This window comes from Vitis riparia, chromosome 18 (genome assembly GCF_004353265.1).
Source record: "Vitis riparia cultivar Riparia Gloire de Montpellier isolate 1030 chromosome 18, EGFV_Vit.rip_1.0, whole genome shotgun sequence".
Classification (NCBI taxonomy): Eukaryota; Viridiplantae; Streptophyta; class Magnoliopsida; order Vitales; family Vitaceae; genus Vitis; species Vitis riparia.
The window spans coordinates 34,215,969-34,237,935 of NC_048448.1; the positions used below are offsets into that span (position 1 = coordinate 34,215,969).

Consider the following 21,967-nt stretch of genomic DNA (forward strand, 5'->3'; position numbering starts at 1 on the left):
TATGGTGCCATTAATGTTCTTTTCTATCTTAGCTTCTAGATGATGGATGGATTCTATGACAGTATCGTCACTATTTTTCCATATATTAGTTTTTGTTGATGTGTAATTGACACGCTTACAAGGATAATCTGGATGTTGCTCTTGTTTGAAGAGTTAAAACTAGATCCAATACTTAATGTTCTTCTTTTCTTGTCTTAAGTATGTGTAGAATTCTTCTTGGTAAAGGGTTCTAGTATCTTTAGGGACCTTGCTTAAGAACCGAACTCTCCTTTGCTTATTGACTTCATAATAGAAGTCTTTCCTTAAGAGATCCTTGTTGATCTCAAAGTCCTCATCACTTAAACTTACAGTGTTAATCAATTGGGAATAAGTAGGAGACATGTCAAAAGATTCATCCTGATGTGATTCTTAAGTAGACTCATTTTCCTCAGTATAAAAGGGTCTGGCCAAATTGGTGTGACTTCTAACACCTGTTAGCTTAATGTCTTAGGATTTGCTGAACTGGATTCTTCTTCTATCCCGGTAGTTCTTACTGGGATAGATGAACTTGAAGTTCTAGAGGGCTCATAATCTGAAATTCTAAAGCTACTAGAATGACAGAAAGAGTTGGAGAAAATTAGATCTCCTCCTCCATCGGGATATTGAACAATCTATATATATATATATATTATGGTAACTCCGTCTTAACATACTTTATTTCTAATTTGAGCTTTATGATTAAATCTCGATAATTAAGAATTCATTTGGCAAGAAATGCTATTAATCAGAAAAGTGTTTTTGAAAAACAATAAAAAGTGTGTTTGCTAGCATTTTTATTTGAAATATTTTTAGAGAAAATGTTTTTAAGAAAATCACTTATTAAGTATTTCTTTAAGAAAACACTACAAATAATTTTTCAACATTGTAAATGATTTTTCAGATTTTTAAAAGTGTTTCTTAAAATTTGTTAAACGTCTAATTTTTTCTAAAGGGTAAAAAGTAACATGTTTATTTTCTTTACTTTTTAATATTTAATAAAAATAAAACATTAAAAAAAACAAATAACCTAATACTTAACACCATTAAGCATTAAAGTTCTATTCAAAATTAAGAAAAAAAAACACTACCTAAGTGTTTTACAAAATTTTGGAAATACTTTTAAATTTTTGAAAAATCACTTAGTGGTTTTTTTATTTAAAAAAAAATCATTTTATATTTTTTAAAATACTTTGAAAGCATTTCTACTAAAATATTGCAAATAAAAATACTATAAATAAAAGTAAACGAAAATATGACTTAGTTATCTTTAAGTGAAATTAAATATAATAAATATGATATAGAACGAAGAAATGGAATTTAGAATATACAAATTGTTAAAATTATTTTTAAGTAATGACAATTGTTCTTCAATTTCATATGAAAAAATAAGAGTGTCAAATTTTAGTACATCACTCCCATACTAAATACTAAATAGAATACTATATTTTTATTATTTAAAATTGGGTCTAAATATGTATAAAAAAATATATCAAACAAATATCACCTAGAGGTTCAATCCCTAACCAGCCCTGAGTTGCAGTAAAGTTAGAAATGGGACAGCTTTTGCTACCTATCCTATTCATTGGTCTTCACGGCATCTTTAAAGAAATGCTTAAAAAATATAGAAGAAAGAATAGATTAACCTTTATAATGTTTTCATTTGACTAGTCTAAAACCATTCCCGACTCAGATCCATCTGGTCTAAAAGTCCTTCTCTTTGATGTTGATGGCAAAATTCCCCTACTGCAATAGTAGTCACCAGCAACGGAATCTCGATCAACGCATAGTAGTAATTCCTCCTTCTTCCTGCAAAAAGATGTCCGGACAAGGTGTCCGGACACACCCTCCGATGGTTTTATTAGCCATGGCTAAAGAGATTAAGTTATCGGCCTTTTCTCAAGGATAACCAGCTTACCTTCCTGAGAGCCTCCTTAGAGTTTATATATGAGTTAGAAAGTATGACACCGTTGTGCTAGCGGGTCCCATCGTCATGATTGCGGCTCATAAGGTGGCAAAGCAATCATGACATTTCTGGTGCCAAGTGGCGGCTGTCACTTCAATTATGATATTTTTGGTGTCAGGTGACGGCTGGCACTTCAATTATGACTTTAAATATCGGGGATGTGTCAGGCACTCTGATAAGATTTGGGAATATCTTGTAGAGCGCATCTTACATTAAAGATGAGTGACAGTTCAGGAGACTTGGTCATCAGTATTATCGGAGTTCGCTTTTTGATTGTGGGCGGAAATGGATCCGACGAATCGCGAGTGTCTGATGAGCTAAGTTGTCTGGGGAATCTGAATCGTTGGCCCCGGAGGTTCTCCGAATAAGCGTTACTGAAGGATCTGGACACGTCTGCCTGGGGAAGTTGAATCGTCCTCCTCTCCCATCCGGCGGCAGGCGCCATATGTGAAATATTCGGAGAAGGTGGAACGTCGGCCGGATAGAATTCTTCTCCGGGTGGAATGAGCTATGCCGCGCGTCTTAAGGGGGAGAGAGCCGTGTGGCATTTTTTGGGGAGGATCCCACATTTGACACCCCAGTTTCTCCATTAGAATTCACATTAATTACTTTTCTGCCTTCAAATTAGCTTAGGAGTTGGATCTGGATCTGTTAAACATCTACTTCTGCTTCCAAATTGCCTGCTGCTTCTTTTTCCTCTTCTTTTGTAACGGCTACGTCTTCAATGGGTGGTTCTTTTTCTTCTTATTCTTCTTCAATGGCTGCAAAGACTGCTGCTACTGCTGTTTCTTCTTTCACGGCTCCTTCTTCTTCTTCTTCTTCTGATTGGAAGTATGGTGTGTTTCTGAGTTTTAGGGGGGAGGACACTCGCAATAATTTCACCGGCCATCTCTATAAGGCGTTGGACCAAAAGGGAATCGACACCTTTATGGACGATAAGAAGCTTAAAACAAGTGAAGAGATATCTCCCACACTTGTTACAGCAATCCGAAGATCAAGGTGCTCCATCATTGTTCTGTCAGAAAACTATGCATCCTCCAAGTGGTGTCTAGAAGAACTTGTGGAGATACTGGAGTGCAGAAGAACCAAAAACCAGAGGGTGGTGCCCATTTTCTATAACGTGGATCCATCACATGTTCGGTACCAAACTAGAAGTTTTGGAGAAGCCTTGTCTAAGCATGAAAAGAACTTGAAGATCAAGGAAAAGGTGCTGACGTGGAGGAAGGCTCTAACTCAAGTTGCTAATTTATCTGGTTTGCATTCCTTGAATAAGTAATTCTCTAAAACTAAACTATCTTTTCATTGATTGTTTTTATTATTCATTTGACATTTTGATCATCCTAATCTTAAACAAACAGAAAAAGGGAAATTTTAAAAAATAAAAAAATAAAAAAATAATTGCTGAAATAAGCTAGCTAGCTTTAAATAAAAGAAATACGATGGATGGGTTTTTGCCTCTATCTAATCATTCAAATTCATGATGAAATCTACCCATACCTTAATTTAAGGGTCTCCAAAAAGCCCGCGGCCCGCTTTAGGCCCGACCCGGCCCGATGGGCTAAAGTCGGGCCCGAGCCCATTTTTGGGCAGGCCGGGCCGCGAGCCTAATTTTAGGCCCGGCCCATAGGCCCGCCCCTTTAAAAAAAAACTACAAAAATAAAAATTATTAAAAAAATATTCATTTCAAAATTTTATTCATTGAATGTATAATTACATTTGAAAATGTGGGAAAAGTTTACATCACTACAAAATAAATACATCCCAACTAGGTTGGCACCTATTTATTTGTCAATCATCTGTATTTTTCAACCACAAAAAATAAAAATAAAAATAAAAATATAATATACATTTAGTCATTATTTTCTGGCGGTGATGGCGAACTATCATGCATCCATGAAGATCTTGATAATTTTAAAGATTCCATATCGGCAAGCATCTTTGTTTCTCGAATGGAATCGTACATCCTTTTATCTGCTATTTCCCAATCTTTCACACATATCCCTGCTTCAATAACATCTGGCGCTAAGTTGCATCGTTTTTTACTAACTACTCTTCCACCTGCACTAAAAGCAGCTTCTGATGCAACTGTACTCACAGGAATTGTTAGTACATCACGAGCAATTATAGAAAGCACAGGATATTTGTGTTGATGTGATTTCCACTATATTAAAATATCAAAATCTTCTTGATCTTCAAATGAAATTGTATCAGTATTAAGATATTTATCTAAATCAGATGTATTATTTGGAGAACTATTTGTTGTCTTTTTTCGACTTTTCAACATTTCTAGAGCTCCTTTATAAAAAGATGAGGAGTTTGTAGATGTAGGTGGTAATTTAATAGTATTAATATCATTACCATATTTTTCTTTATAATAGTTATATAAATTATATAATAATGAATTTATTTCATTTTTAATTTCTTCAATTTTTATTTGGTCATTAAAATAAATAACTGTTAACCATTCATCCAAAGCTTCAAATTTCAATCTAGGGTCCACAATTAAAGCAATATAAAAAATTAAAGGTATTTCTCCCCAATATTTTCTAAATTTTTCTATCATTGCAAATATTGTATCATTAAATATTTCAAAACTTAAATATTTTTGAAGTACAAGAAAAATATTAGTTATTTGCGTAATAACTCGATTTGAAGTTGGATAATATACACCACAAAAAATGTTTGTTGAAGTATCAAAAATTTCAAAAAGATCTCTTAAAAGATCTGCAATATGCCAATCATAATCATTTAATGCATAAATATCTGCTTCACAATCATTGTTAATTAATTGTATTTCATATAATTCGACTACTTTTCTATATTTTGTAATATTTTGTAAAAGTTTATATGTGGAATTCCATCTAATGGCCATATCCAAATTTATATTTTTTCTTTTCATATTTAACATTTTGCAACAATGAAAAAATAATTCATGTTTTGCTTGAGAACTATTAATACTATATGCAATGCCTCTAATTTTTTCCAATGTACTATCAACATTTTTTAATCCATCCTTTACAATTAAATTTAAAATATGTGCACAACAACGCACATGAAATATTTTAGCATGATCTTCTTTTACTTGCCAATATAGTTTTAGTCTATGTATTGGTGCATCATTATTAGCAGCATTATCTAATGTTATTGTCAATATTTTATCACGAATGCCTAAATCTATAATTTCATCATTTATTAAAGATGCTATATTTTTACCACTATGTGGAGCATTTATTAATTTAAATGAAATTATTCTTTTATTTTAATTTCCATTCATTATCAATGTAGTGAGCAGTTATACATAAAAAACCAGTGTGAGTTAAAGATGTCCAAATATCAGATGTTAAATAAATATTTCCTTCAAAATTTGCAAAAAAAAAATTTTTAATTTCTTTTTGTGTATAAATTTTTTTCATAATATCTCTTTTAACTGTATTTCCAGACCAACCTTTAAATTGAGGATTAATACCTCGTTGAATTGTTCCTACAAAATCATGAGTTTCCATCATGTTAAAAGGTTGTTATGCTCTTATTATATAATCAATCATTTCTTCACGACGGTTAGATTCATCATAAGAAAATGTTTTTAAATTTCCACTTTCATTTTTACCTAATTGCATATAATTTCTAATATCTACATTATTTTTAGTTTTACAATTTTCATGATGTCTTTTTAAATGACTTGTGCCTGCATTTGAGCCACCAGTAAGAAATTTATTACAAATTTTACATTTTGCTTTTATTTCTTTTTTATTAGTTTCTAAAATTATTTCTATTCTATCAAAAAAATTCCATATATTTGAAGTAAATTTTTTGTTTGATGATATTTCATCACATGGACTAGATGAAGAAGCACTTGTCATATTATAATTATTGATAAAATATTATGCCAAAAATAATAAAGTAATAAATATAAAAAAAAAATGTAACAAAAAAATAAAGTAGTAGGGGTGAAGTATGTTACTCAATTAGAGAACCGATGCAGAAATTCCTAGCAAATTTGAACTCTTGGAGCCACCAATGCTTGTTTTGCACCACCAACAATATTGTATAATTTGATGGAAAAATAAAAGAATTTGAAATATTGTAGAATGTGAGAGAAATAGAGAGAGAAATAGAGAGAATTTGATGAAAAAATGAAAAGGAAGAAGATGTATTTATAGGAAAGTTAAAAAATAAAAAAATAAAAATAAAAATAAAAATAATTGACCATATGGCCGTTTGAGGCTTAGCTCCAACGGTCACATGGGAATATGGGATGGAGCTAGGCTCCAACGGTCACATGATCGTTGGAGCCTTTAATTTTTTTTAAAAAAATAATATACTTTATTTTTATATACATATAACTAACTCAATTAATAAACATAAAAAGAATGTAGGTTAGTTGGTTAGAGCCTTAAGGTATAAGCATGAGGGGAGGGGTTCGAATCCCCCCTTCTCCCTTCCTTGGTTTCATTTTGGCTTTAATAAAAAAGCCCGCCGGCCCGGCCCGGCCCGGCCCACCCACCAGCCCGCCAACCCGCGGGCTCATAGGCCGGGCCACGGGCCTACCATTTTAGCATGGCCCGGCCCGGCCTGGCCCGTTGACCAGTCAACGGGCCCATAGGCCCGGCCCAAGCTGGGCCGTAGGCCTCTTATTTACGGCCCGGCCCAGCCCGACCCGCCCGTTGGAGACCCCTGCCTTAATTGTCTTTTCCTTCCTCCTTTCTGCTTTTCATGATTGGAATGATGCCTAGGACCTAGTGGAAAATCGCAATGTGTCAAATTGTCTTTGGTTCGCCCAATATGTACAACTCTTGTTAAATGTATTAAAAAGAAAAAAGAAAAAAAATTAAGCCAAGTAGTAAGGTTTGGGCATCACAAAAAAAGACAATAAATAAGAGTAAAATTAATGGAAAATATAATTTTAAGTTATATTAATGTTTGTAGAGCAACTTCTAGGAGGGATTTCCTAGATTCAAAGAGTTGTTTTCTGTTTGAACCTTATAGTCCATTTAATCAAATTATATATGGGCTTTTGTCCCTTTCTTTTTCAATATATTTGATTGTGGATAAATTTGAAGTGTTGTTTATCTTTTTCAACAGATTTGGTTATTGTTAAGCATATCATATCATGCATGCTCAAGATAAATAAAAACTAGGTTTTAGATACAATATAGTTAAGTTGGTTATTTTATAACATTTACTCTCAACAAAGTACATTATTTATTTTTGTGTGAGAAATCTGATCAATTATATCTTAACCGTCATAGCATACTTGATAGATCATGTTTTTTGTTTTCCTTCCAAAGTTGCAATAAATATGACTAAGTATCCACGTGTTTCCTCCGAAGTTGTCAAATTTACTACTTTTTAAACAATGTATGTGTTACCAAACTTACCATTATTCCTTTTCCAAATTCAAATTGCAGGCCTGAGGCTGAACTTATTGAGGAAATTGTGGTAGACATTTCCAAAGATTTAAAATGTGTTCCTTCAAAAGATACCCAGTTTCTAGTAGGAATAGATTCTTGCATAAGGGAACTAGAATCACTATTGTGTCTTGAGTCCACTGATGTTCTCATGGTAGGGATTTGGGGTATGGGTGGTCTAGGTAAGACTACCCTTGCTAGAGCTATTTATGAAAAAAATTCCGAAAAATTTCAAGGTTGTTGCTTTCTTGCCAATGTAGCAGATTTGAGAGTAAGAAAAGGTTAAGATCATTTAAAAAAGCGACTTCTTTCAAGCATATTCAAGGATAAAAATATTGATGTGACAACCACTTCGTTGAAGGCAAGATTACACTCCAAAAAGGTCCTTATTGTTCTTGATGATGTGAACCACCGATCAATATTAGAAATTTTAGCGAGAGAGCCTAATTGGTTTGGTCCACAAAGTAGAATCATTATAACAACTAGGGATAAACATTTGTTGGACGCGTATGGTGTGAAAGCTGTATATGAGGTCCAGAAATTACAAGATGAGAAAGCTATTGAGCTCTTCAACCATTATGCCTTCAGAAATGATTGCCCTTCAGGAGATGTTATGGAGCTTATTGACCATGTCATTGCTTATGCACGAGGCCTTCCATTGGCTCTTGAAGTTTTAGGTTCTTCTTTATGTAAGAAAAGCAAAGATGAATGGGTGTGTGCATTGAATAAACTAAAAAAAATCCCTAATAAGGAAATTCAGAAAGTGCTTCAAATAAGTTTTGATGAGTTAGATGATGACCAGAAAAATCTATTTCTACATACTGCATTTTTTATGGAGGGTTGGCCTAAAGATTTTGCAATGGATATACTAAATAGTTGTGGCTATTTCCCCATTAGTGGAATAAGAACTCTCATTGACAAGTCACTCATAAGTATTATTGATGATGAAGAGCTATGTATACATGATTTACTTATAGAAATGGGTAAGGAAATTGTTCGCCAAACTTTTCCTGACGAGCCTGGCAAACGCAGCAGATTATGCATGCAACAAGATATCTATTATGTATTAGAAAACCTTATGGTGAGGATCAAATATAGGAACTTATTTTTCATAAAAAAAATTAAGCTTCAAAAATATCATTTTCATTTAACCATTTGTACATGTATATAGTTTTAATGAATGTTGTTTTTTTTTTCTTGCATGCTTTTGTGTAGGGAACCAAGAAAGTTGAAGTTATAGGCCTCGACTTGTCTGGCATAAGGGAAATACGATTTACCACTGCAGCCTTTGCCAAGATGACTAAACTTAGACTGCTTAGAACTGATGACACTCAAATGCAATGTGAAGTACACATTCCTCATGACTTTAAATTTCATTTTGTTGAGCTGAGGTGTCTTGATTGGTTCCATTATCCTCTGAAATTATTGCCATCTGATTTTGAGTGTAAGAATCTTGTGTGCCTTAGCATGCCTAATAGCCACCTTACTCAGCTATGGGAAGGAAATAAGGTATGGTTGATTTACTCTCTTTTTTTTAGGGGGTGGGGGAGAGGGAATAATATGTTATGTACATAATCAAGTGCAATTATTTATAATCACTTGTCTTTTGTTACAGGTTTTTGAAAACTTAAAATATATGGATCTTAGTCACTCTCAATACCTGACGGAAACTCCATATTTCTCAAGGGTCACCAATCTTAAGATGTTGATTCTGGATGGTTGTACACAGTTGTGTAAAATTCACCCGTCCCTTGGAGATTTGGACAAACTCGCTCGCTTAAGTTTGAAAAACTGCATAAACCTTGAGCATTTTCCAAGCATCGGTCAGTTGGTATCCCTTGAAGATCTCATTCTCTCTGGTTGCTCAAAGCTAGAGAAGTTTCCGGATATCTCTCAGCACATGCCCTGCTTACGGGAGCTCTATTTAGATGGAACTGCTATAACAGAACCCCCTTCTTCAATTGGTTATGCCACTGAGCTTGTTAAATTGGATTTAAAAAATTGCAGAAAGCTCCGGAGTCTTCCAAGCAGCATTGGTAAATTGACACTTCTTGAGACCCTTTCTCTTTCTGGCTGCTCGGATCTTGGAAAATGTGAAGTGAACTCAGGGAACTTAGATGCTTTGCCAAGGACCTTGGATGGACTTTGCAGTCTTCAGAAGCTTAAGCTGAAAAATTGCAGTAGCCTACGAGCATTGCCAGTGCTTCCATCAAGCTTGAGACATATAAATGCACGTAACTGCGAATCACTGGAAGATGCAGGAGCCTACGGTCAGTTGTTATCCCTTGGAACTCTCATTCTCCAGGGTTGCTCAAAGCTAGAGAAGTTTCCAGATATCTCTCAGCACATGCCCTGCTTATGGAAGCTCTGTTTAGATGGAACTGCTATAACAGAACTCCCTTCCTCAATTGGTTATGCCACTGAGCTTGTTAGATTGGGTTTAAAAAATTGCAGAAAGCTCCGAAGTCTTCCAAGCAGCATTGGTAAATTGACACTTCTTGAGACCCTTTCTCTTTCTGGCTGCTCAGATCTTGGAAAATGTGAAGTGAACTCAGGGAACTTAGACGCATTGCCAAGGACTTTGGATGAACTTTGTAGTCTTAGAAGTCTTGAGTTGCAAAATTGCAGGAGCCTACGAGCATTGCCAGCGCTTCCATCAAGCTTGGAAATTATAAATGCAAGTAATTGCGAATCACTGGAAGATGCAGGAGCCTACGGTCAGTTGTTATCCCTTGGAACTCTCATTCTCCAGGGTTGCTCAAGGCTAGAGAAGTTTTCGGATATCTCTCAGCACATGCCCTGCTTATGGAAGCTCTGTTTAGATGGAACTGCTATAACAGAACTCCCTTCTTCAATTGGTTATGCCACTGAGCTTGTTAGATTGGGTTTAAAAAATTGCAGAAAGCTCCGGAGTCTTCCAAACAGCATTGGTAAATTGACACTTCTTGAGACCCTTTCTCTTTCTGGCTGCTCGGATATTGGAAAATGTGAAGTGAACTCAAGGAACTTAGACGCATTGCCAAGGACTTTGGATCAACTTTGTAGTCTTTGGAGGCTTGAGCTGCAAAATTGCAGGAGCTTACGAGCATTGCCAGCGCTTCCATCAAGCTTGGAAATTATAAATGCAAGTAATTGCGAATCACTGGAAGACATCTCCCCTCAAGCAGTTTTCTCACAATTTAGAAGTTGTATGTTTGGAAATTGCTTTAAACTAACCAAGTTTCAAAGTAGGATGGAGCGTGATTTACAGAGTATGGCAGCCCGTGTTGACCACGAGATAAAACCTTCCACTTTTGAGGAAGTAAGTTCTCTATGGCTCCAACTTGAATATATATATAAAAATAAATAAATAAATAAGAATGTTTGTTACTAGTTTTTCATATTTTCAAGAAAAATGTTTGTTTACTTTTGTGGTCATCCATATAAAAAGATAATGATAAAAGTGATGATAAATTTGAATGATCATCATGGTTACCAAAAACAGTAGGGTATATGGGATCTCTCTTAGAATCATCATGGTTTCTGTCGTGCAGCAAAACCCAGAAGTTCCTGTCCTATTCAGCACTGTTTTTCCTGGAAGTGGAATACCGGATTGGTTCGAGCATCGTAGCGAAGGGCATGAAATAAATATACAGGTATCTCAAAATTGGTATACTAGTAACTTTCTGGGTTTTGCTCTTTCTGCTGTTGTAGCGCCCGAGAAAGAGCCCCTTACAAGTGGTTGGAAAACCTACTGTGACTTGGGATGCGGTGCTCCTAATTCGAAATTGAAATCCAATGGCATATTTTCCTTCTCCTTCGTTGATGGTTGGACTCAATACCTTGAACATATAACAATTGGGTCAGATCATTGGTGGCTGGCCTATGTACCATCATTTATCGGCTTCGCTCCTGAGAAATGGAGTTGCATTAAGTTTTCATTTCGTACAGACAGGGAGTCCTGCATTGTGAAGTGTTGCGGAGTTTGTCCTGTATACACTAAAAGTAACAGTGATGAAGAGTCTAAGAGTGATGGGGATTATTCCTACCGTGATGACGAGTTTAATAGTGATGGGGATTATTCCTACAGTGATGACGAGTATAAGAGTGATACGTATTATTCCTACAGTGATAACGAGTCTAATAGTGATGGGAATTATTCCTACAGTGATGACGAGTATAAGAGTGATACGTATTATTCCTAAGGTGATGAGGGGAAGACCTTGATGATCTCCATGAATGGAGATTAGAAGACAAAACAATCGGGAGATGCCCCAAAGAAGCCCAAAGCAGAGGCAGTGTCCAGGAAAATGTGAATGATTCAGTGTTGCAGGAAGCCTTGATGACGCAGAACCCATAGGGATTGGATACTCTTGTACCAACGCACATGCCTGCGCCATGATCAGGAGAAGGCTTCATGAGGTCCTTGAAGATATGCAACAATCAGAATCACAAGAAATTGGATGCTTTCTTACTGACTCACGTCGTTGGGACCAAGAAAGCTTTGAGAGGCAGCCAAACCCCTCCATATCCAACATTGAGATTCGTTCTTGGGTTTTCATCACTATTTTTAGCTTCTTGCTTCTTGTTCGCATTTTCTATTGGGCTCCATTTCAGATCCCACCACTTCTCGATGCTCCATTTGGGATCTCATCAATTCTCCCTGTTCCCTTTGAGATCTCAACACTTCTCGGATGGCCATTTGGGATCTCAACACTTCTCGGAGGCCTGGTACTCTTGCTTTTTGTCTTAAGCAGGCAATAGCTTATAGGAACATATTATTTGTATAACACTTGCTTTCAAAGTGAAAACGTGTCTTCCGGCAATTGGTGATATATTTGCCTTTCCTCCTACACTCGAGTGAGATTAAGCTCAAATTCCTTCATTTCTAATCCAAGGAGCAACCATTCATCATGGTTTCATCTTTAGTTTTATTTAAGAGAGTTTCTTAAAATGCTAAAAACAATATTTGAAGGCCAAATACAACTTTTACACATTTTAATTATCTTCATCTTGATTATTATTAACAAATAAATAAATAAATAAATTTTTAAATATTAAATTATTGTTAAAAAAAATAATGAGATTATGATATAAATTAAGAAATTTGAAAATGTATACATAGCACAATTTAATTGGTGATGTATACTTAAAATATTACAGCTGCCTATCGGACCCAAAAGAAAATTGCTGTAACAGGTGAAAATAGAAAAAATAAAAACCGTTATTTGCCCCATGATTTTTTTTAGTGTTGTCTTGATCTCACGGGGGTCAATGGCTTCGTCTACAAATTCAGAGCATCGGAGTAGAGAATAGAGATGTCTCGCTTCCGAGAGTTGAGGACTCAGATCTGATAAACACTTTATCTTCATCCCGTCACATTATGAGATGAGCGGGCCTTTCAGATGAAAGTGATTGTAATGATGGTTTCAAGCATCTTTTTGACCCACAAATATTGGCTGTGTCGATTGTTAATTGAAGAAGTGTAATGATTCACAATTGTTTTGTGCCACCTAATCATTTTCAAATTCACATTGTGAGTAATTGCATTTATGTGTGTGTTTTTAAAATTTAAATTTTAATAATTTAAGATTCTTTAATTTGAATTTAGTGAATTTATTAACCACCCTTTATTATATATTTATAGATATTTTAAATATTAAGATTATATTTGATAGAGTTGGATTACAATTTTTTTTAAAAAAACCATACTCATATTCAAATATAAAAATATTAGTTTTGATGGATATATTTGTAATTTAATCAGGATATAAAGGAAAATATCAATAGGTATTTTCATATAAAATATGGATAACTTAAAAAATTAATAAAAAGTTATAAAATATTAAAAAAAAAAACTCTAAAAATATATAATAAGTAATAATAAATATTTTGAAGTTATTTTTTTTAAGAAAAAATTACTATATATAGAATTTGTTATATTTAATAATAATATACTTTGTATCAATAAAAAATATAAATTTTAAGAGTTTATTTATGATTAAATTGTATTATAAATTATTTTACAATAATAATATTATGATAATATGTCTAATTTTAAAATATATTTAATATTAAAATTATGATTCATTTTAATTTAAATGTATTCAATGATATAAAATAAATGATGATATATATATATATATATATATTAATATTTACTAAATTATAAATTATATAATAAAAAGTTAAATTATACTCGAATTATTGACTTAAAACTTGTATTTAATTATTATTTTAAATATTAAGATTGTTTGATAAAATTAACTTAAAATTTATTTTAAATCATCAAATTGACATATTTATTTTTATAAATTATAATTAGGATAAAAGAGGTTCAGTAACAATGGAGGTCGTGAAGCATCAAACGAAATTGTGAATGTAATTAGGACAAATGTGGATAAAAAGGTAAAATAAAGATATAAACTTAAAAAGAAATTAATTTTTTTTACTTATTATTTAAAATTATTTTTTACTTTAAGTCATACTATTAATTTATTTTACCAAATATACTTAATTTGCTTAATGACTTAGATTAATTTATTAAGTCATTTTAAATTATTAAGTTGATTTATTAAATGTCCACTAAATCTTTTACTTTTATATTCAAATAAAATATATATCTAAAAATTAAATTTAATTTAAAATTTTAATACTAAAATATATAAGTCTATCAACTTTTATTTTTAAAAATATGATATTTTAAAACCCTTAAGTATTGATCATTAATTAATTTTTACATTAACACACCTTTATATACTAAAAATGATTAAAAATAAGGATTTTAATTTATATTTATTTATTATTCCATTATGTCTTCTCAGGCATATTGATGTTTCCTTCAGAAACAATAAAAACGGCCCGTATTGCTCTTTAAGGGGGAGGGGGGAGTAGGTGACTCAAAGAAGGGAGCACCAAGGGAAGCCTTGACTGCACCAAGGGGGCACCATGGCACAGCCTTGGGCGTGCCTAGGACACACGGACGCGACTCGAGCATGCACACATGGGCTCCACGACATGTGTGGTGTGCACCCTGTGGCCGCAACGACATGGGGCCTGGTGCGGCCTACCCCTTCCCCACGTAGGCACAAGGGCGCCTCAGCCTTGTGCGGTGAGCCAGCTGATGAAGCCATGGGCACAATGCCATGGTCTAATGGGGCACCAAACAATAGCTGACTCGCACCATGATGCTTACGCATAGCACATGGGCACAATGCCCTGTACACCAAGAGGGATCAGCCGTGGGCGCAATGCCATGACTCGTTGCTATGAAGCTAGACCTGACAAGGGAAGCAAGCAACAAGCCTAAGCCATGGGCACCTAGACATGGCATGGGCTCACACATCAGTGTGGGGAAGGCACACTGATGCACCAGACACTTGGTCAACTGGTTGGTGCATGCTGCCTAAATCAGAAGGCCTTGATCAAAGACATGCTGATGGGCACCCAATCACAAAAGGCACCTTGTGGGGAAGGAGGCAGCTTGTTAGGAGGACTCTCCAACAACTTGGTGAGCAAGGCTTGAGGAGATGGCAGTGTAGCTAGCTAAGGCATCAGGTGATCAAGTCAAGCATCCAATTGACTTACAGTTGGTTGAAGAGATGATGGCTAGTGCAAGTTGGTGGCATGTGCAGGCCACTATCTGGGTGGTGGGTGGTTATGCAAGGCAGTTATGAGCGGTTCTGGCTAGTTGCATAACCACCAAGTTGGCTCCAACATTTGAATTTGGAAATTCAAATATGTAACTACAGCTTGAGTCTTTTAAAAGGGCTCCTGCAGCCTTGAAATAGAGGAAGAAAGATTGGGATAGGGGTTCTTCTCGTAATGCTTGGGTGTCAGCATTGTACTCTGGTTCAGATGAACAATTTTGTCTTGTAAAGTGAATTAATACAAGTTGGGAAATTTTTCCTATAAATGTTTGTGTCCTTGTTGATTTATTTTTGTTGTGCTTTTACTCTATTTTTCTAAACGCTGGGAAGGAAGGTTGGCTAAGGAAGGGTCCTTAGCACCGTGCACTCGTGAAAAATTTAGTGTGAATTTCAAGGGTGTGATAGCTACCATAGTGAATGATAATGCGTGGGCATCAAGTACATCATTTGGTGGCCCAACACTCTACTTAAATACTAAGTATAACTAATGGGGATATGTACCATGAATGTCAATTTTTGTTCATCCATATTCTTTTGGTTATGCTATGGAGGATTTGAACTCAATTGGAATCTGCATTTGGTGTGACAGGAGGAGTAGCTGCTAGAAGTTCGGAAGGGCTAATCCTATAGTCTGTACATTGGCTATAATTTTCAATTGTTTAGTTAAAAAGTTCCTAGCATGCATATTGTATGGCTTGATTACCAACAAATACCCTGATATATAATGATATCTGCATACACCCCATGAATACTTGTATACTTGTAGTGCACATTAAATTCATCAATTTAATATTAAGTACATAGGTCATACCAATACTTTTGACCTGTTCAGTAGTCCATCTCACCCTTGTGAAAGTGTCCTCTTTGAAGATCTAAGCCAATGATGTCAATGCCATGATGCAGTTTGTTTTCATATTGTCGAAGTTCCTACAGAGGAAAGGACTACAGGTGTGGCTGGCACATTCTGCATCTTGTCTAGAAAGGGGCCCTGAAATGATTCACACAACTGCAATGCTTGAGATGTAGCCAAGCTTTAGGTTTCTTTATTTTGGTCATGATTCAAGCCCCAACACACATCCAAAGGACCCACTGACACTCGCAGATGCATTCAAGAATGGCATTGCCTTCTTGGGCCTTGTTCATCTATACCATTGTTTTCTGTTTTGAATCTGACCGCATCTTCTTACTTAGGATGTGACTTGTGTTTCCTATATATCACTTAGGCTTAGCATGCACTAATAATTGAAAATTTTTCTTAGTATCAATTATTTTACTAATTTTGTATTATAAACATACTACTTTATTATGTATGTTTTTTGGATGGTCTATTGATTAAGGAGTTACGATGGCATATTCCATGAGTATCTATATGAATTTCTCCACATCGATGAGGTAAAGATAGCTTAGAGTAGAAGGCCAATTACATAAAAGTCTGTTAGTTCATAAGTGCTCTCTAGATTGATATGTGTAGCAAATATTTGGTTTGTTCGTTTAGTATACACAAAGAGAAAAATGTCGGGATATATCGATGATATGTCGGTGATATATCATGTATCAGGAGGGGTCGACACGATATTTCATGGAGAAAAATCGGAGGAGAGATATTTTCGTAAATACCGCCAAAATATCAGTGATATATCAGAGATTTTTTGAAAAAATCGCATCTGGTGAAAAAATATCGAAGATATATCAACAATATATCACTGATTTTTTAGCGATATTTCCTCTCCTTCATGCAACGTGATCTGATGGCCCAGATCACGCCCGTGTTGATTTGACGGCCTAGAAATGATTCCAATGGTAATTTAGTGATCCAACGGCCAGATTGCTCCCAGTTTTTTATCCAATGGCCAAAATTGATTTTCAAAGGTAAATTAATGTTCCAATGGCTATTTTGGCCCAAATTTCTTCTATAAATAGCCCAAATTTCATCTATTTCATTCATTTTTGCCTTCATTCTTCATTTGCTCTCTCATTACTCCAATTTTTATTAAGGTTGCTCAATTATTTAATCATTTTAAGGTATATTTGGTTTAAATTGTAATTAATTTTGTTTGCAATTATAATTAATTCATGTATTTTCAATTAATTAGTATGTTTGCAATATGGATGATTTAATGCTATTTTTACATTCAATTGTAATTATATTTTATATTTTTATTGAATTAACTTAGGTTAATTTGATTATTTAATTATAAATTGATATGTTTATTTTAGATGATTATTTGTGATTTATTTTCACATTTAGAATTAAATTAAACTAGTTAACTTAGCTAAATTATTTAATTAATTTAATTAACATGAACTAGTATATTTTGAATATGAAATATGTTTATTTAATGAATTTAACGTGTATAAATTATTGATATTTAATGAAATAAAGTATTTTATGTGACTTTATAATGAGAACAATTACAAAATTAACATTTCTTATAGATCGACATGATATAATTACATCTAATATCGCAAATTATGTCATATATATATATATATATATATATATATCAAAATTTTCAATAAAACAACTTTAAAATGTCCATTATACTTCTAATTATATTATTATGAGGTTTTCCTTACATTTCCATAAGTTTTTAATAATTTTAAGTCTACCGATATTTTTTTCCAGAATATCCGCCGATATATCCCCGATATATCCGTAAAATCGAAGTATCAATATATCCGTGATTACCGATATTTTCATCCTTAAGTATACACCAACAGTGGCAATGATAACAATACAATAATGATCCAATTCAACTCTACTTTTGAGAATTCGAGTGGCCCACATGAAGATTTACATCATAATCTGAGAAGTCCAAGAATAGCAAGCACAAGCGGCATTGGGCCACGAGGCATTGAACATTAGGTCTAAGACCTCAGATATTGGGCTTGGAAATTGAAAATCTGAGGTATGAGGAATGAGGATTGTGTCTGGGGCTTTAAGCTTTGGAAATTGAGCAATGGGCTAGATTGACTACCTAGATCAAAACCTTATTAATGGGTCTGATGTCGTTGAACTTTGTAGGATGGGCTTGAGCTTTATTGGACTTCGAACCTCAATCTTAAGCTTGGGTCATCAGATTTGTCCTAGTATTGGGCTTTGTAACATTGGGCATTGGACCTTCAGCCTTGATCTTTGGACCTGAAACTTGTTGCTTTTAGATGCTTTGAATTTGGAGTTGAGCTTGGAGATTCAGTTGAAGCAATCGTTAAACTGAAAAGATCGGTTCACAAATTGGTGGTCAAATCGTGGTATGTCATAAATATATATTTTATATATAATTAAAATTTAAAAAAATTAAAAATAAAATATGAAAATATTCAAATTTCAATTATAATAAATAAAACAACAAAATTTTCAATAAATTAAAATTTCAATATGTAATAAATAAATGAGGATAATAAATTTTATCATTTTAATCAACAAAAATTATACATCGACAAAAATTAAAACATTAAATATTAAATATAAAATGTAAAAATATTAAATATTAAAGTAGAAAAATAAAAACTTAAATGTAAAAACTGAAAAGTTACCGTCACAGCCACCAAAAGGACCTTGTCAGTGGCGACCAACGAGTTTGGTAGAACCAGCACTGGTGGCGACTGGCTAACAGTGGCAGCCTGGGTTGTGGGGTTGGCAGTGGCAACTTGGGCTGTAGGGAGGGACGGTGGGTAGGATTTGCAGCAGTTGGGGGAGAGGGGGTCCTCAGCGGCAATGGCAAGCGGGTCTAGTGGAACCAGCACCAACGGCGACTGGGTGGAGAGATGGTAGTGGTGGCCTAGGCTGTGGGAAAGGACGATGGGTAGGGTTTGCAACAGCTGGGTGGGGGAAAGAAAAAGGAAGCTTTTATAGTTATTAAATGAAGTTGCTTCATGGTCAAAAGCATCAAAACGACGTTGTTTTGATGATAGGGGGAAAAAATGGGTTGAATCGTGCAATTCAGAGGGAATTGGCTAGCTCGTCCAGTTTGCTCGTCGAATCGCCGATTCACCCAATTCGATGCCAATCCAACCCTTGGACGGCTCAACCCATTGAACCAAATCAAACCATAACTGACTGGTCTGATCTGGTTTTTAAAACCATTTGACTCATGGATTTTTACATTAGGGGTTGACATTTAACTAACCCTTTAGCATTTGGAATTGGACTAAAATTTTGAGTATTGAACCTTGTGATGGACCTTGTAACGTTTAATATTGGGCCTTGACCCTTTTGTATGAGGCCTGAGGCCCATCGTATTACCCTTGACCTTATATATTGGACCAATGGGTGACAAAGTTTGATATAATTTGCTAATATGTCTTGAACCCCCAATATACTTTTTACGAGTTTAGGTTGAGTATATTTGTATTTGATTCAAATTCATATCAACTTGCATAAATCAATTAATAAATAAATTGTTTTTGAGTTAATATGCATAACACAAATTTGATCTAAATTGACATATTTATATATTTATTAACCTAATTATAACTCTAAACTATTAAACTCATATTTGACTTATTTTAAATTTTCTTTCAAATAAATAAGTCAATTAGTCATAAATATGTCAAGTAGAGAGATTAATCCTATAGTTTTATTTAAGATTTAATTTAACCTGATCATTAAATAAAATGACTTGATTATTAAATGGGTGAAATGGCATCGTTCAACAATTAAGTCTTATTTAAGTTTATGTTTTAAACTAAATTATTATTCGTGTCATATTTGGATTGACATATTTAGTCGAATGTCTTAATAACACAAATATTACCCATTAATATTATCATCCAAAATTGTACTAGTAGCTTCAATGATTAGGATTTAGTTTGAGAAAAGTTTGTGGGGAAAATGAAAAAAATAAAAGGGAACAAAGTAAGATTAAAAAAAAGTTTGACTTCAATTTTTTTCCTTCAATTTCTACAAATGTGTAGTGATAACCTTCACTACTACTCGACCTTCTTTTCCTTAATTATAATTTATGAGGATAAATATATTAATTTAATAATTTAAAATAAATTTTAAGTTAATTGTATCAAATAATCTTAATACTTAAAGCAAGAATAAAATATAAGGTTAAAATCAACTATTTAAACATAATTTAATTTAAAATTAATTTAAGTAATTAAGTAATAAGTATTAAATTTTATCAAACACCCTATTAACTTGGTAAGAAGATTCTTACACTTAAAACTTGATTTTTGAACAACAGATAGATAAATGATAACCACAAGTTCTTAATTGATATATAGGGAATTTTGACAAATTTTGATGAGCTTATAATTTATGCACAAATATTACTTCCATTAAATCTTCATCATCTAATAAAATAAGTCTATGGGTTTTTTGGTTAAACTTAATGATTTAAGATTTTAAATTATATTTAAGTTGTTTACTTAAAACTTATTACTTAATTTTTAGGTTGTTTCATCAAATTAATTTAAAATTCATTTTAAATCATCAAATTGATGTATTTATCCTTATAAATTATAATTAGGATAAAGAAAGTCAAGTAATAATGGAAGTCATAGAATAATAAAGGAGATCATGAAAACAATTATGACAAATAAGGATAAAAAAGTAAAATGAAAATGTAGACTTAAGAATAAGTTAATTGTTTTTATTTACTATTTAAAATTATTTTTAACTTTAACTCATATCATTAAGTTATTTATCAAATATATTTAATTTATTTAATAATTTAAATTAAGTTATTAAGTTACTTTAAGTTATTAACTTGATTTACCAAATACCCTTAGCATATCACAACCGTTCACATCATTTATTAAAAGGAAAAAGAAAAAGAAAAATCTTTATAAGCTTCCTCTTCGCATTCAATTAGAAATTAAGAAGTGAAGGTTTGTATTATCGCATAGGATCCAACTATTGTATGGATGCATAAGTGGCTTAGGGAGGCTAAAAAGAGTCATCTTCTTGTCCCACAAACCGTGTGGGGTACGTAGAAAGTAGTAGGGAAAAAGTAATTAATGATCTAATATATAAAAGATAAATCTTTTCAAGGGAATATAATGTTAGCTGAATACACGTTCACCACGTGGTCCAGCACTTTGACCACGTCCTCCACCATCTCTCTTCCACTGCGGTTAAGGAGCACGTTCTAGCAACTGCTCAACATGGTGGCAAGAACAATGTGGTATGATGGAAGCCATAGTTATAAAGATATTAAAAATGGTCCCGAACTCGTCTACTACTATTATTATCTTCAAAAACACCGTCCAAAAAAAATATATCAGAGCTTGGAAATCAAGGTTTTGAAAACGACTATAATGGTTGGAGGTAAGTAGACTATTCTTAGTCTTTTCAGTTTTGATTCATGTTGCAAATTCATTGGAATCAAATATAGCATGTAATCGAATATAGCACGTAAACTTCTTACATTTGGTATCAGAGCATGTTAAATCTTACCACTGCTTTGTATTGATTCTGAATGAAAATTCTTGTTTTATGATCTCTTGATAATTATTTAAACGATTGCTGTTGGTGGAAATCCATATAGTTGGCATCATTCTTTCATAAAACACCATTACAGGCGTTTAAAAACACCATTTTCAGGCGCTCCAGCGATGCTGTTAATGCGCCATTTTCAAGCGCCATTTCAGATGCGCTTCAGGCGCCATACCAGGCGTCGGTCAGGCACCGTTTGCAGGCATCATTCAGGTGTTCAATAGGCAGCCATTCAGGCGCGTTTCAAGCGCCATACCAGGCGCCGTTCAAGCGCTATTATTAGGCATTGTTCAGGCTCCATTTAAGGTGCGCCTCAGCCACCATCTCAGCGCCATTCCAACACCGTTCAGGTGCCATTGAAGGTGTCGTTCAGGCGTTGTTCAAGGCGCCCTTGGAAGCGCTGTTCGCAGCGCCGTTTCAGTTGTCTTTTCGAGCATTTGGAGGTGCTATTTGCAGCGCCGTTCAGACACCATTAGAAGTACCATTTTTTGGGGCTGTAAGT

General features: G+C 33.9%; 1 protein-coding gene across 1 annotated transcript in view; it reads left to right on the forward strand.

Annotated features, from left to right (window-relative positions):
• Positions 1–2,738: 2,738 nt before the first annotated feature.
• LOC117905762 (disease resistance protein RPV1-like) overlaps positions 2,739–21,967 on the forward strand; it is a 67,949-nt gene continuing 48,720 nt past the window's right edge. Inside the window, exon 1 of the mRNA XM_034818637.1 lies at positions 2,739–3,253. Coding sequence (XP_034674528.1) covers positions 2,739–3,253 — 515 coding nt within the window. The remainder of the gene's footprint in view (positions 3,254–21,967) is intronic.